This window comes from Brachycentrus maculatus, unplaced genomic scaffold (assembly GCF_059751285.1).
Source record: "Brachycentrus maculatus isolate JH-2025_06_01 unplaced genomic scaffold, ASM5975128v1 h1tg001056l, whole genome shotgun sequence".
NCBI lineage: Eukaryota > Metazoa > Arthropoda > Insecta > Trichoptera > Brachycentridae > Brachycentrus > Brachycentrus maculatus.
The window spans coordinates 116732-134200 of NW_028281764.1; the positions used below are offsets into that span (position 1 = coordinate 116732).

The window sequence follows — 17469 nt, forward strand, 5'->3', positions numbered from 1 at the left end:
CAAATTCTTGGAAGTTCTATATATATGAACCAATTTTGAAACATTATTCTTGAATCACTAGAACTTTACTAGAGACATCTATTGGTAATATCGCTCACTCCTTTTAAGAACGTCATAAATCAAAAAACTTGATTTTTCAGGAGAACGTTTTTTAAGTTTAAAAATATAATACAATGTATTAAAAATAAATATCAAGCCACTCATTGAACTTTTTACTATGCAACACATGTTTTAAGGTTAAACCTGAAGGTTTTTACTCCATTTGAAAAATATTTAGTATGTTTAAAAAAATAATTAAACAATACCTTTTCTTCAAAATGCAAAAACAACACTTTCTGCCCTGTAGCGGGTAAATATTATTTTAAAAATATGCCACTTTTGCTGGGATATAGTATATTTTCTGGGCATTCCAAAAACGTGCACAACTGAAAATTGACGAATTTTGATTTATGACGTTCTTGAAAGGAGTGAGCGATATGTCAAAAAATAACATGAAAATGACTCCTGTAATTGGAGATAATCCAGATTTCGTGAACAAGTATTTGGACACACTCAAAATGTTGTAAAAGAATGTCAATGTGTTTGATGTAACAATTCATACATAAATAAAATGGACTTCTACAAATTAAACGTCAAATCAAGAAATAAATACACTTTATAGACTTTAAACTTTTTGGCTTGGCCGTACATATTTAAATTTCACTCAATCTTGAATTGCAAAATTTTTCAATCAACTTTCAGTGGTTTTACACCAGGTATATGAGTTACATCTGAAATATTCCCGTTCGTATATATGCCATTAACAGACAAGCCATTTGTAACTTTCCCGTTTGCGACTTTGTTGCTGGGAATTTTCTCTTCTACTGTTTTATTTCTTTTCGAAATGGCACTAAAAAGGTTGTTTATTGGATATTCTACGAATATTGCCAAGAAGAAGGCACCGATGAACGACATGAAAACCAATCCAAGTCCACTGAGTAGCTGAAAAAAATACAAAAATTAGAATGAAAATGAAATTGATTAGACAAATCTAACGTCATGGTTTTTGGAAAAGATTAATGCTGATATACAATAGGTGTAAAAACGGCGCCAGCTCGGTAATCCGAACGTAAAATGTGCAGTGGGCATTCGGATTACTAAATGTTTTGAGAAAAATGAGGCAGAAAAACGATATTTTGTAATATTTTAATTGAATTGTAATATTTTAAGTAAACATTTTATTTTTGAACATTGCATATCGCTGGAGTGAGAGAAAAAGGAGTGCCTTTCAACAACATCATATATCAAAAAACTTGATTTTTCAGGAGATCGTTTTTAAAGTTTCACACTTAATTAAACTTTTTACTGTGTAACAGATCTTTAAAGGTAAAACCTGAATGTTTTTTCTCCATTTGAAAGATATGTAGTATATTTCAAAAAATAATAAAACAATACCGTTTTTTCAAAATGCAAAAACAACACTTTCTGACCTGTAGCGGGTAAATATTAAGTTTTAAATATGCCGCTTTTGCTGGGATATACTACATTTTCTGCACAACTGAAAATTGTCGATTTTTGATTTATGACATTATTGAAAGGAGTGAGCGATATATGCATCATAAATTTTGTTGCACTTACCACTCCTTTCTCGTCGTAATACATATTCTTGTCTCGCATAGAGGTGAAGACAATCACCAGCAATGGGTTAACGAGATACACGCAGTATGTCAGGCGAGCCAGTGGTATCCATACGTCTTTGGACAATACTCTGCCCAAATTGCCTGGAAAAAAGACAAAGTATCACTCTGGCACACTTGAGGATAATAAGAGACAAAAGGCAGTCGATAATGAGCAGCACGTTGAGACAAAGGATTCAGAATTTGGACTGTGGATTTAGTTCGGAAGCTGCTTCTCGTATTGTGATTCTGAAAGCGACCGTATTTCAATGGCAAGCAATTTGTCTAGTTAATGTTTTTTTGCATACGATTTATTTTATATCATCACTCATACGTGAGTCCACATTCCAAAAAATTCAGGATGCTTTATTTCCTTCGACGATTAAGGTTTATGTATGGTATTTTTTTAATGAAGGAATATTTTATTTTAGGGCTATTTCAAGACACAGTACATAAATACGCGCACACACACTCCGCACATATGCGCACATACACACACATACATACAAGCATAAACACAACACATACGGACACACATTCACGCATAGACGCACACACCCATACACACACACACACACACACACACACACACACACACACACACATACACACTCTCACACATACACACTCACACACATACACACTCACACACATACACACTCACACACATACACACTCACACACATACACACTCACACACATACACACTCACACACATACACACTCACACACATACACACACACACACATACACACTCACGCGAGAAACACAAATGATCACTTAAACCAGCCAATGATAAGTCGTTAGCCCATATGCTCATCTAAATACACTTTTTCATCTATGATGAGGTATTTAAAAAAATCTTGATCAAGGAGTATGCAGTTTGTGAGTATGTGCGTGTATGTGTGAATATGTGTATATGTGTTGGTGTGTGTGCGTGTGCGTGCGTGCATGTGTATGTGTGTGTGTGTGTGCGTGCCTGCGCATGTGTGTCGTGTGTGTGTGTGTGCGCCTGCGCATCTGTGTCGTGTGTGTGTGTGTGTGCGCGCGCGCGCGCTCACACTTCAATGCGAAAAAAAAATCACCATGAATTGCAACAAAATTCAAACGTTTGAGGACACTCATTCTCTTGGGTCATATATTCACCGACATTCCGAGATAGGAAGACTGCGAGATCGATACGCGATAAGGTACACAAACAAACGTCCTTCATTCGATTCAGCGCTCTCTGACTATGCCTAAGCACAGATTGTGTGCGTATTGCATATTGTGTGCATATTGCATAAGTGCACATTTACCGGCGTTGTCGGTCAGGCAGGACACCATGAGCCAGACGGAGCCGAAGGACCACAGCACCCTGGAGGTGGAGAGGTAGAGCATGCTGAACTCCAGGCTGACGTTCCTGGTCGGCAGCGCGTACAGCGGCCAGCCCGTGCAGGCCAGATACAGCGACCAACCGCACCAAGCAAATAGCTGAAAAACAAAGCTAGGCTGTAATTCAAATATCACAAATTAAAACATGCAACCATCTGAAAGACTTAAAACAATAAAAATTATAAAAACAACTTATATAAATATATATATATATATATATATATATATATATATATATATATATATATATATATATATATATATATATATATATATATATATATATATGTATGTATAAATATATATATATATATATATATATATATATATATATATATATATATATATATATATATATATATATATATACATATATATATATATATATATATATATATATATATATATATATATATATATATATATATATATATATATATATATATATATATATATATATATGCAACACTGCGTTATATAACACTGCGTTTATATGATGCAGCGCCCTATGCACCATCGGGTGCGGATAAGGGTTTTTTTTATTTCATTTTAATTATTTTTTTACTTAGGAAATACCACTATTTCTTCAAATCTACTGCGAAACGTGTTTCGATGCATTCCGCATCCTTTGAATGATGCGGAATGCATCGCAGTAGATTTTAATAAATAGTGGTATTTACTAAGTAAAACATTAATTAAAAGTTGATAGATTTTACCACAAAGTGAGTGCCGAATCAATTAATGAAAAAAAATAAAAGTTGCGGGTAACAAATATCCCGCTTAAACGGAAGCTAGATATGGCAACGGATATTATTAGATTATGAGTGAGCGTTAGTAAAAAGGTCACCTTGTTTTTGGGTAATTTGTCCTTGTGGTGATAGTACAAGTAGGCGCTAAATATCCCTATAAGGTAAGGAGAAATTCTCATCCAAGGCGGACTGTAAAAAGTGTCCGACGTTTCGAAGACTGTGTGGTAACTGAAAAAATAAAAATTAGATATCATTTATTTCCTTTTTAATGTACATTACAACAGTTTTATATTATTTATTGATTCAGCATTAACTTTGTGGAATGACATGTTGATTTTTTTTTTAATGAAACACTTGAATATACCACTTTAATGATTTTTATTTATATATACGACTAGTTTCGAAAACAAACAGCTGTTTTCATTTATGTATTAATTTTAAATCAAACACAGATTTTTTGAGTCTACTAAGTTGTATTTTATTTACAAAAAACACATAAAAAATTATACTGTGACAATTGTTTCGCCTTGTTAGGGCATTATCAAACGAATGTGAAGATCAAATGGACTACGGTCCTTATGTAGCTATACAATTCTATGTGACAGTTTTAACATGTGCAGTAATAATTTATGGGAGACAACAGTCGCTAATGGGGGATGTAGGTATGTACCCTTATATTTGTTTTCTGGGAAGGGAAGAATTTATTGGCCATATTTTAGAGATTTTAATACAATTGTTGGTAATATTATTTTTAAGAATTTTTATATGTAGATGTAATTATTAGATTATCAATAACGCATCATGCAAGCGTTTACATAGAGAGAGATGATGTACAGTAATAGTCTATTTAAATACATTTAGCAATAGTGAAGACCTAAGGTTAGTTTGTTCATTAAGTAGTGGGGGATGTAGGTATGTACCCTTATATTATATAAATCTGTGTTTGATTTAAAATTAATACATAAATTAAAATGGAGTTCTACAAATTAAACGCCAAGTCAATAAATAAGCTGTTTTCATCTTCTGATAAAAAATAGAATTGACGATTTTTGATATATGACGTTGTTAAAAGGAGTGAGCGATATGTCAATGTTTTTACGAAGTTTAAAATAAAGTGAATATCACATTTATAATTAGTTCAAATTATGAGTCACTCACTATGGTTTGTAATCCAAGACTTGTACTATATAGGCTGTATACAATCCTGACGCTATACACAATCCGAGTGCAATAATTGCTGATGTTTTGAAGTAACTGAAAAAGAAAAATATTAAAACAAAAATCAAACTTGAAAGTCCACGATCCAACTCCGTATAAAAAGTTTCATTTTTTAATTCGGCAGTCACTTTGTGGTAAAATCTATCCATGTTTAATTCATGTTTTACCTAGTAAATACCACTATTTCTTAAAATCTACTGTGAGACGTGTGTCGCTGCATTCCGCATCATTTCCAAACACCAATTCTACCCATTATTGACAACCAAACTACTCAAACTCAAGTTCTATATTTATGAACCAATTCTGAAACATTGTTCTTGAATCACTAGAACTTCACTAGAGACATCTATTGGTGAGATGTAAAGAAGCTTTTTACTAAGCAGAAACTCTTATATTAGACTTATCCAGACTTCCATATTCTTCTTCATCTTTGATGAGATGTCAAAAAATAATATGAAAATAACTCCTGTAATTGGAGATAATCCAGATTTTGTGAACAAGTATTTGGACACACTCAAAATGTTGTAAGACGTGATTTGAGTGAAACTTAGAAGTCTGAAATCTGGATTACGAGGTTATATTATAACGTCTTGAATTCTCATAATGTCTTAAATTTCCGGTTCCTTGAAAATTTTTAAGTGTCATTAATATACTTTGTTCATTGGTAGACGTAGATTCTCTTTTTTTACAATCCAGATTCGGACCTCACATACTAATAATCACTCAAACCAACCTATGACGGTCGTCAGCCCCGTAAATTCCCGGACTTCCATATTCTTCTTCATCTTTGATGACATGTCAAAAAATTAGTAGTAGTAGTCAACTTAAAATGGGCCTACTATTTGGACATGTAGAGCAGACAGCTGGCCACGACGAAGAACTGCATGTCGTTGGACAGGTAGTAGCCCCAGGACATGCAGGTGATGGAGACGCCCGGGATGATGTTGTTGATGTACAGCACGTTGGTCCACCAGTACTTGGCGCAGAACTGGTCCAGCCTCTCCCGGTTCCAGAGCGCCGAGGACCTGTACACCCACTCTCCCGCCGTGTGGGATACGATGAGCATGTATACGTAGACCGGGGTCAACCTGCGAAATGTCGATAATCAAGTTTTCATTATTGTTTCGGCATTCACTTTGTGGTAAGACATTATGAAATTGTAAAATAAAATCACTTTTTTTACCACTTGAGTTTATTTTATTATAACGAGCAATATAAGTTGGCGAAAGAAGGATGAAAGTAGACTGAATGCAGTCGAAATGCGATCTCTCAGAAGAATGTGCGACAAAACGATGTATGATAGATGTGCGAATAGTGAAATAAGGAAGGAATGCAAAGCTGAGATAAGCATTATCGATAAAATTAAGAAAGGTGTGTTGAGATGGTCTGGACATGTAGAACGAATGAGTGAGGAAAGAACGGTAAAACAAATTTATGAGGCGAATGTCAGTGGGAAAAGAAGCAGAGGAAGACCGAGAAAAATATGGCACGATCAGGTATGCCAAATACTTGAAAGTGGTCAGGTTAGGAGTCGTAACAATCGGCGGGTATGTATGAGGAGATGCATGAACGTGGAAGAGGCGAAGAATGTTTGCAAGGACAGAGTGGTGTGGCGCTCTATTCTCTCTGCCTACCCCTGCGGAGAAGCGGCGTGATGGTTAGTTAGTCAGTTAGTTTTATTATAACGACTAGTTTCTACAATAGTTTACAATTTTATCAAATTTTCAGTGTTTTGATGGTTTGTCCCACTTTCATAGTTTTAAGTGTTTGCATTACTTGGGAATTATTTTTATATATTGGTATCTTTCAATAGTATAGATGAAAAAGAATATAGAAGTCTGTTTATTTACAAAGCTTACTAAAAACTAGTCGTTATAATAAAATATACTCAAGTGGTAAAAAACAAGCGTTATTCATTTACAATCTCAGCATGTGTGATTGCCGAAACAATAAAAAAACTTGGCTATTTATTACAACAAAAGTTTTCAGTGTTTTAAGGGTGTTTAAAGGAGGTTTTGTTTCCACTTGGGAGTTATTTATGATGTTATCTTATCGTCCGCCTTCGTAGTGTAATGGTCAGCACGTTCGGCTACCGTTCTGGAGGTTCCGGGTTCGATTCCCAAGGGGGTAAAATAAATATAAGTAACATTTTGACTGTGTCCAAATACTTGTTCACAAAATCTGGATTATCTCCAATTACAGGAGTTATCTTCATATTATTTTTGACATCTCATCAAAGATGAAGAAGAATATGGAAGTCTGGGCATTTCCGGGGCTGACGATCGTCATAGGCTGGTTTAAGTGATCACTTTACACACGCGTAACATTCACCAATTCTACCCATTATTGACAACCACACTACTTAAATACGTAAATGCCCAGACTTCCATTTTCTTCTTCATCTTTGATGACAAAAATAATATAAATATAAGTAATTTTTTCACTGTAATATTGATTCAATATTACCATGGACTGGTACCTGAAGCGGAGGGCTGATCACCTTTCCTTCATGTGTAAAACGATCATGATAACACTGCGTTTATAAGACACAGTGCCCTATGCACCATCGGGTGCAGATAAGGGTTTTAATATTATAATAATATCTGAAATTATCTTTGATGAAGAAGAATATGGAAATCCAAGTATTTACAGGGCTTACGATCTGTCAAAGTGTAATTTCTATATTAAGATGTCAATCTACGAGCTTAAAGATATTTTGAGAAATTTTAATTAATGCATATTAATAGCCATTATATCTCGATGTCCAGAAAGGTGAATGTTACACGTGTTTAAAGTGATTACTTTAACCAGCAAATACCAGGTCGTAAGTCCTGTAAATTTCAGGATTCCATATTCTCATTTTAATACACTTACTCGTCTTTTCTGTTCATTATCAATTCCATCTAGATTAAAATTATATATATTTTTTTTTAAATACCTTTTTATCCTTTTGTATACTCCATTCATGAAATCTTTTATCGTCTCTTGCAAAGGTGGTCTGCTTCTTTGGTTCTTGGGATTCTTAAAAAATGTGTAGCCTAATAGAAAACCACTGAAATCATTTTTAAAAAAATATTTTTAAAAATCTTTATAAAATTGTAAAACACGAATTGAAATGATTTTATAACATTTAATAAATTCACTGCGAATATATATTTATTGTTCACTTTTTGTAATCCCATTTTAAAACACATTGAGTATTTGAATTTACGTAATGTCTTATCTATATAAACACTTAACAATCTTCATAAGACAGTTTACAGATTCCCGATTTATACAAAATATCATCTTTTTCTTAAGATTTTTTATTTATTTTAGTACCTGATGGATTGGAGAAAATTACCTAAAATAAAAGTACTGAAGACGGGATAATCAATTAGCCCGTAACTAATAAATTGCTTTTTTTATTAAAACACCGTTTTTGTATTTTTTTTTTCTTTGACAGAAGTATATAATTTTGAAACGAAAAGACTTATTGAAATGTATGGTTAAAAAAATATATATTTGCCGAATTCCATTAAAAATTTTAGAAATTATTAAGAAAGATGAAATTAATAAAACTGAAACTTTGTTTTTAACCAATTTTCTAGTATTTTTTTCAGGGATGGATATGTACATGACGATGATGATGATAAGGTCAAAATCGGTCGGAGAAAAAAGTACTTAAATAAAATTTAAGTTTATTTTACAAAATGTTTATAAAATGTGCCACAAAGTATCTGTAAAAAACATTTGAGAAAAAATAATAAATAAAGTAGTTGGAAATACTAACCTCATGCAATAAAATGTGTCCACTACAAATGGTGCATTCTGGAAGGTCTGAGACGCTAAGTCATCATCCGTATAGTGAATTTTATGTCTTCCTTCATATTTATCCATACCATATATTGTCATGTGCCCATATACTATACATCCCATTAAAATTGTTCTAAAAAAAAAGAGATTTTAGTTTTGTAGGTAGGTACCAACAATAATTAGTGTGATTGCATTTTATATAATAAAATAACAACTCCGGGATTCGGATCTCACATTCAAATGAAAGACACAACATTTGGAGTGTGTCCAAATACTTGTTCACTAAATCTGGATTATCTCCAATTACAGGAGTTATTTTCATATTACTTTTTGACATGTCAAAAAATAATATGAAAACAACTCCTGTAATTGGAGATAATCCATATTTTGTGAACAAGTATTTGGACACACTCCAAAAGTTGTGAATAAATTATCTGGTCAAATTTTAAGCTTTAATAATAAAAATGAATATAGGTTCATATACATAGAACTTCCAAGAATTTGAGAAGTGTGGTTGTCAATAATGGGTAGAGTTTGGTGAATGTTACACGTGTGTAAAGTGATCACAAATACCAGCCTATGACGGTCTTCAGCCCTGTAAATGCCCAGACTTCCATATTCTTCTTCATCTTTGATGAGATGTCAAAAAATAATATAAAGATATTTAAGTTTTGTAGGTGCTAATATTTCTTAGTGTAATTGCATTTTATATAATATAATAAAATAGCAACTCGAGGATTCGGACCTCACATACAAATGAAAGAGTTTCTGCTCAACAAAAACCTTCTTTCATCTCACCATAGATGTCTCTATCAGATCGATCAGAACCTAAAATCTGTAAGTGCCAAAAGTCTACGTTATCAAAGGGTATGTACGACTAGATGTATGGATGGGAAGGAACCTAGGAGTGTATGTCAGGACAGAAGATTGTGGCGCTACATCCTGTCTGACTACCCCTGCGGGGAAATGGCTTGATGGTAGAAGTAGAAGTAGTATTTTCTATTACCTTATTCCATTCAGGGGAAGCAACATATCGTCATCATGTTTTACATCAAAAACCTTCCTCGCGTTTTTCCCCACACTGAACCCAAGTAGAATCTCTTTAGTAGTGTCGAAATTTGATTTTCCAATGTCGCTTTGAAGGAAGCCATTATTTTTATCGTAATATTGGCCTGAAAAGAAATAAAGAATAAAAATTGATTATATTTAAACCAGTTACGCCGCTTCCCCGCAAGGGTAGGCAGATAAAATGAATTGAAGTGTGATGTGTTGTGATGGTTTGGGCATTGTGAATCTAATGAGTGAAGAAAGGATGGTTAAACAAATTTATGAGTCAAATGTAGTTCGTAATATAAGCAGAGGAAAATCGGCTACCCTCAGTGGTAGGCAGAGAGAGCAGAACACCACACCAAGCTGTATTCGCTAACCATTTTTGGCTCTTCCACATTCATGCATCTCCTCATACATAACCGCCGATAATTCCGAACCTGACCACACCCAAAATACTTAATCATGGCAAGTTTCCTACTCTTGCTCCTACTACTAACTACATTCGCCTCATAAATTAGTTATACTGTTTCTTCACTCATTCGGTCCACATGCCCAAACCATCCATCTCAAAACACCTTTTTTAGTTTTATTGATAAAATTCATCTCATTCTTGCATTCATTCCTTATTCACCATCCGAGCATATATCATACAACGTTTTACCACACATTTGTCTGAAAGAACGCATTTTGACTAAACTTTTACCATTCTTTCTGCACTCATTCTATATACGTAGTTTTATCGACACTGTTTATCTCAACCTTTCATTCTTTCCTTATATAATTCGAGCATGTATTATACATCTTTTTACCGCACTGAGAGATCGCATTCCGACTGAATTCATCCTAATTTTGTCAACTCCATGCTTCACACATATCGTAATCGTACAGGAGAAAGTGACTTACTAACAAAACTTTAAAAGTTCAGAAGGGCCATTTAAGTCACTTTTGCTTGGCATGAAAATAAACATCAATGCAGTTAGTCATTTTTAACAAGTGAATATATTATACTTCCGAAAATCCATTGGGATTTTTTTCAAGGCAATATTATAAATTTACCGCAACCCAATGGTGCATAGGGCACTGCTTCATATAAACGCAGTGTTATCTCGATCGATTACACATGAAGGAAAGGTGATCAGCCCTCCACTTCAGGTACCAGTCCAGTGTAATATTGAATAAATATTAGAGTGCAAAAATCACTTGTATTTATTAAACCCCCTGGGAATCGAACCCGGGACCTCCAGAACGGTAGCCGAGCATGCTGACCATTACACTACGGAGGCGGACAATATTAAGCTAGTAATATATCAAAAATTCACTGATCACGTTTCTGTAAAAAAATGCACTTGGTCACTTTCTCCTGTATGACTACGATATATTGAGTTTGGTACCAAGACTCCGTTGTGTACCGCCAGTTTAGCTTTTGCTGTCAGGCTTATATTCTCTGTATCCAATTTCATCGAAATGATAGAGAGAAAATAAATTGCAAAATAATGATGGGAATGTAGTGTGAAATAAATTAATTTTAAATTCAATAACCGATTCGCGCAGACAATTTTAATATACTAATTTATGACCAAACCGCATTCCCACTTTGGAAAATATAGTAATCAAAATATAAATTAATATTCCATATTCTTCTTCATCTTTGATGAGATGTCAAAAAATAATATGGAAATAACTCCTGTAATTGGAGATAATCCAGATTTTGTGAACAAGTATGTGGACACACTCAAAATGTTGTAAATAAATTATCTGGTCAAATTATAAGCTTAATAATACAAATGAAAATGGTAGTTTCTGGCGTTTCTCATGTGTGTGATTATAATCCAGGATTCGGATCTCACATACTAATATAAGAGTTTCTGCTTAGTAAAAAGCTTCTTTACATCTCACCAATAGATGTCTCTAGTGAAGTTCTAGTGATTCATGAACAAGGGTTCTAAATTGGTTCACATATATAGAACTTCCAAGAATTTGAGTAGGGTGGTTGTTAATAATGGGTAGAATTGGTGAATGTTACACGTGTGTAAAGTGATCACTTAAACCAGCCGATGACGGTCGTTAGCCCCGTAAATGCTCAGAATTCTTCTTCTTCCATATTCTTCTTCATCTTTGATGAGATGTTAAAAAAAAATATATAAAAAATTGTGAGATAAATGCAGTTGGAAATAGAAATTCTAGGGGTAGGCAGAGAGAATAGAACCCCATACCAATCAGTCTTCACAAACAATCTACGTCTCTTCCACATTTATGCATATCCTCATACATACTATCAATTATTCAGACTCCTGACCTGACCAGTTCAAAAATCACTTATATTTATTTGACCCCCCCCACCCCTGGCAATCGAACCCGGGACCTCCAAAACGTTAGCCGAGCGTACTGACAATAACACTACGGAGGCGGACAATTTTTAAAGACAGTCTGAAACCCAAATGACTATATCCTCGTAATTCCACCATCAAGGCTTACAAAGAATCTAAGTCAACTATAGGATCAGCTGTGTTATTTTAAACATTTGAAAACCGGTTTTAGTGACAATCATTAAAGTTCTAGAAATCCATAGAAAACGTCATAATTACCATTTTGATTAGACACGTCTCCATTGGTGCTACCTTTGCCAATATTCGATTTCATCGTCTCTGGAGAATCTTCACTAATATTGGCGCTGTATACTGAGCCAATCAAAATCATCACGAACAAAGAAGCAGTCGTCATCCTAAAACAAAACGAAGACATTAGACATCAAACAATAATATATTGAAACTAATATAATTGATAGCATATATATATATATATATATATATATATATATATATATATATATATATATATATATATATATATATATATATATATATATATATATATATATATATATATATAAACAATCATATGTTACCGAGGAACATAAAACATGCTAAAGAAATATTAATGAAATGAAACATTTGAAGCGGAAAGCATTTGGGTTGGGAGAGAGGATATTTTGTTTTTTTTTCATTTCATTTATTTTTTATATGGTTAATGGATGTAGGTATGTATATGTGTTTATATTTATATGTTTGTTTTTGTTTATATATATATATATATATATATATATATATATATATATATATATATATATATATATATATATATATATATATATATATATATATATATATATATATATATATATATATATATATATATATATAAACTCGTTGATATTTTTCTTTTTATTGTCAGTTTTCATTTAGCTGGGACGCTTTCAAATGAATATAAGAATCTTACGAATTATTTAAAACTACCCTTAAAATTTTACCTGTTATTTTATTCACAACGTTTTGCATGTGTCCAAATGCTTATTCAAAAATTTAGGTTTCTTCACTGTGATATGTAAAAATAACTCAATAAAAAATCAACTGAAAATAATGTGTAGAAACTTTGTTCACAAATCTGAACAGAAACTGTTCAGATTTGTGAACAAAGTTTTGTACACACCCAAAATGTTGTGATCATATTGTCAAGTACTTTAATAAATATTTTGACAAATGTTTAATAACATCTTAACCAAATTAATACCATTACATAGAGAATTTAGAGAAGACCAGCAACCGAGTTTAATCTTAATCGACGTCACCAGTCTGATGATGTTGGTTACGATAAAACCCAGTTGCAGGTCAAATAAAATTCATGTGGAAAAAGTTACAGAGTTGATATGTTATCCTATAAAATGCAGCTCTACCAAGAAATGTCAGTACAAAACTAAAATCCAATAGATATTTTTTTGTGATAATTTTGGATCTTGACAATTTTCTTTGAACTCACCAAGGCCCAACCGTTTTTGTCATAAATAAAAAAAAGCAAAGACAAGGAGCACATTTTGGGAGCAAATGGGTTGGAACATTGAAGGGACACTTTATAGGTCTAAGGAACAAGATATTACACAAAGTAAATTATGAATGATAAGGATAGTGTTAAATTACAATACTACAAAGTTATCAATGCTTTTAATATCCTAAGGAACAAATACGCCAAAAATCAAAGGTATTAATTAATTTTATTCTGATTTCCATGTCTTACTTGCCTAGACTATGGGTAATAAAAATAAATATGTGGATTTAAATTAATCAAGGCCAACGGCACATTGAAATCCATATTTTCCTTATTTCATCATTATTGTGGGTTTTTTTGAAAGAATAAACTGCGAAGCCCATATTAAGATACAAACTTTATCCTTAACAAAAAAATATGTTTTAAATTTATGATATATTTAACTAATATTCTTCGTATCATTCATGGTTCACTTTTTGTAATACCACTTAAAATGTGAATGATAAATGATAAGGATAGTTTTATATTACCATATCACAAAGTTAACAATGCTTTTTATATAAAAAAAATAATAAACACCAAACTACTGGATTCATTTACAATCAATAGAAAGGGTACAACATAAGTTTCTGAAGTTTGTTAAGTTTAAAATAAATTCACCTGAGGATTATTTGTATTATAATCAATTGCTTTGTTTACTAAATTAAATAAAGTTGAGTGATAGGAGAAAACTATTTGATCTGATTAATGTATCCAAAATTTTAAATAATATTTCTATTTAATAATAAGTATAAGTCTGTCCCTTGTTATTGCAAATGATAAATATTTACGCCCCAACCAGAAACACGAGAAATCATCAGATATGTTATTGTTATAACAGACGGACAGTGTCTGGATTTAATACTTCTATACTCCGAATGCAAAACCTCGGCGATGATTTCGCGGACCATATCGATATCTGGAATACATCACTTCCTAAATATAAAGCGATAATAATTACAATATTTCAGGCTAATGCATAATTCCTTGATTTATGTCGCTCACTCCCTTCAAGAACGTCATAAATCAAAAATCGTCAATTTCCGGTTGTGCATGTTTTCGGAATGCCCAGAAAATGTACTGTATCCCAGTAAAACAAGCATATTTTTAACTAAATATTTACCCGCTACAGGGCAGAAAATGTTGTTTTTGCATTTTGAAGAAATGTTATTTTTGAATTATTTTTAAAAAAATACTAAACATTTTTCAAATGGAGAAAAAACCTTCAGGTTTTCCCTAAAAAGATCTGTTGCACAGTAAAAGGTTTAATAAGTGGCTTGATATTTATTTGAAATATATTGTGTTTTATTTTTAAACTTTAAAAACGTTCTCCTAAAAATCAAGCTTTTTGATTTATGACGTTCTTGAAAGAAGTGAGCGATATGTTAATCCTCTTTTAGATTAATATACTTTAAAAGAAAAACATATTATTTTATCATCAAGTATACAGCATGTAATGTATTATGTGCAAATTGGATACGGTCGTTAATAAAGGGAAAAAAATGTACAAGGCTGATTTAAATATTACATTCCCTTTCGTCGAATTTTCTTTTCGGGTTTAGTGCTTGCCCGTGCGTGTAGCAATATAACACCCCAACATAGTATTACAACATGTAATATAACATGTACAAATTGGCTACGGCCGTTATTAAAGGGAAAAAAATGTACAAGGCTGATATAAAATATTACATTCCCTTTCGTCGAATTTTCTTTTCGGGTTTAGTGCTTGCCCGTGCGTGTAGCAATATAACACCCAACATAGTATTACAACATGTTATATATCATGTACAAATTGGCTACGGCCGTTATTAAAGGGAAAAAATGTACATGGCTGATATACAATATTACATTCCCTTTCGTCGAATTTTATTTTCGGGTTTAGTGCTTGCCCATGCGTGTAGCAATATAACACCCAACATTTAAAGTATGTATTACAACATGTAATATATTTTGTAAAAATTGGCTACGGCTGTTAATAAAGGGAAAAAATTATTTTAACAACTGTCCGCCTCCGCAGTGTAATGGTTAGCACGCTCGGCTACAGTTCTGGAGGTCCCGGGTTCGATACCCAGGGGGGTCAAATAAATAATAGTGATTTTTTCACTCTAATATTTATTCAATATTACCATGGACTGGTACCTGAAGTGGAGGGCTGATCACCTTTCCTACATGTGTTAACGATCAATTTAATACTACGTTTATATTATGCAGTGCGCTATGCACCATTGGGGTGCGGATAAGGGTTTGAAGAAGAACTGTACCCAGCTACCTATTACTACGGCTCATTCTGGTTAAATGGAAAATAAAGATTTTTTTAAATGTTTTTCGCAGATTTGTAGCACATTTTATAAACTTTCTAAAATGAAAAAAAAATGTTTTAACCACGTTTTTATTGGTACACTTTATCCAACCGATTTCGACAAGAACCTTGTCATCATCAGGGTTTATGTACTAAATTATAAAACATTCAAATACTCATAATTAATTACCCTTCCCTTACCAAAAACTTCCACGCACTCCGTACACCATATGAAAATATGATTTAAAAATATGATATTTTTATATGGTGTACGGAGTGCGTGGAAGTTTTTGGTAAGGGAAGGGTAATTACATAACTATAAGTATTTAAATGTTTTAGAATTTGGTACATAAACCCTGATGATGACACGGTTCTTGTTGAAACCTGTTGGATAAAGTGTACCAATAAAAACGTGGTTAAAACAAAGTTTTTTTTTTTTTTTTAATTTTATAAAGAAAAAGAAAGAAGTAGCAAAGAAATTAAACTAAATAAAAACATGATACTCACAAAAAGATGGAGTGCTTCATTGACCATATCCAAGAAGTGTCATCGCTCGTCTTCTTCACAGCTTCCATCTTCAGGGTCATGTTGTATACGCGCTGATGAAGCAGTATCCCAGAGTCGAAGTATTCCTGCAGCAGACCAGATACTTCTGTCTCTTTGCACGATGATGGAAGGCATAGTCCCAAGGTCACGAGATCCTGAAGAACAGAAATCAGGACTATTCAATGACAATTATTTTTGTTTTATTTGGAAAAAACGAACACTTTCCATTCCTCACCATAACACATCATTCTTCAGAAATTCCTTCTCTGTCCAAGCAGCCAGACTATGGAATGAATGACATCTCCTTGTAAACAAATGCACCTTCTCTAATAACTTTTACGAAACTTCCAAAACATTACTTTTTATCTTTGGAATCCTAACTGTCCATCAAACTTCCTCCCTTAGTTTTTCCCTTTACCTCCTTCCCTAAACTCCCTTTTTCCTTTGCCTCCTTGTTATCATATTTTGTAATTTGTTTTTTTTTTAATGTCAATTTGTAATTTGTGTTTTTTCAAATGTTTAAGTACTATCTACCCTCTGATTGCAAACAGCTATATATGGTATCAAACGTTTTGATCAATATCACTAGTCTGTTTTTGGTTGGTTGGAAGATACTGCTTTTTAGCAATAAGCCCGCCAATGTACTTATTTCTTTTCCGTACATAAAGTTTAAATAAATAAATACCTTCAGAACAGAGCAGGAACAGCAAGTTATACTCATATAAAAGTTCTCAGCATTTCTTCTCCATGTTATAATGGATAAATTTCAACGTTACGTTTCACTCTCTCGCTGCTCGCTGATAGTGATGATTTTTATTAGTATATTCTTTATTGTTATTGTACATTTAAAAAAATATTTTTAACCCTTTCCGGTCCTATGTCAAATGTCATTCGACATCGACTTTATTCCGGTGAGTCCTTTAT

At 32.8% G+C, this 17469-nt stretch overlaps 1 protein-coding gene across 3 annotated transcripts in view; it reads right to left on the bottom strand.

Annotated features, from left to right (window-relative positions):
• Positions 1–286: 286 nt before the first annotated feature.
• LOC148299597 (nose resistant to fluoxetine protein 6-like) overlaps positions 287–17469 on the bottom strand; it is a 41503-nt gene continuing 24320 nt past the window's right edge. For all 3 annotated transcript variants that reach the window (XM_088275899.1, XM_088275900.1, XM_088275901.1), the window contains exons 4-14: positions 16507–16700; positions 12428–12564; positions 9799–9964; positions 8770–8925; positions 7936–8049; positions 5837–6085; positions 4938–5033; positions 3878–4007; positions 2955–3129; positions 1618–1760; positions 287–981 (exon numbers count right to left, since the gene is read on the bottom strand). In XM_088275899.1, the coding sequence (XP_088132025.1) occupies positions 727–981; positions 1618–1760; positions 2955–3129; positions 3878–4007; positions 4938–5033; positions 5837–6085; positions 7936–8049; positions 8770–8925; positions 9799–9964; positions 12428–12564; positions 16507–16700 (1815 nt within the window). In that variant the 3' untranslated portion in view covers positions 287–726. The remainder of the gene's footprint in view (positions 982–1617; positions 1761–2954; positions 3130–3877; positions 4008–4937; positions 5034–5836; positions 6086–7935; positions 8050–8769; positions 8926–9798; positions 9965–12427; positions 12565–16506; positions 16701–17469) is intronic.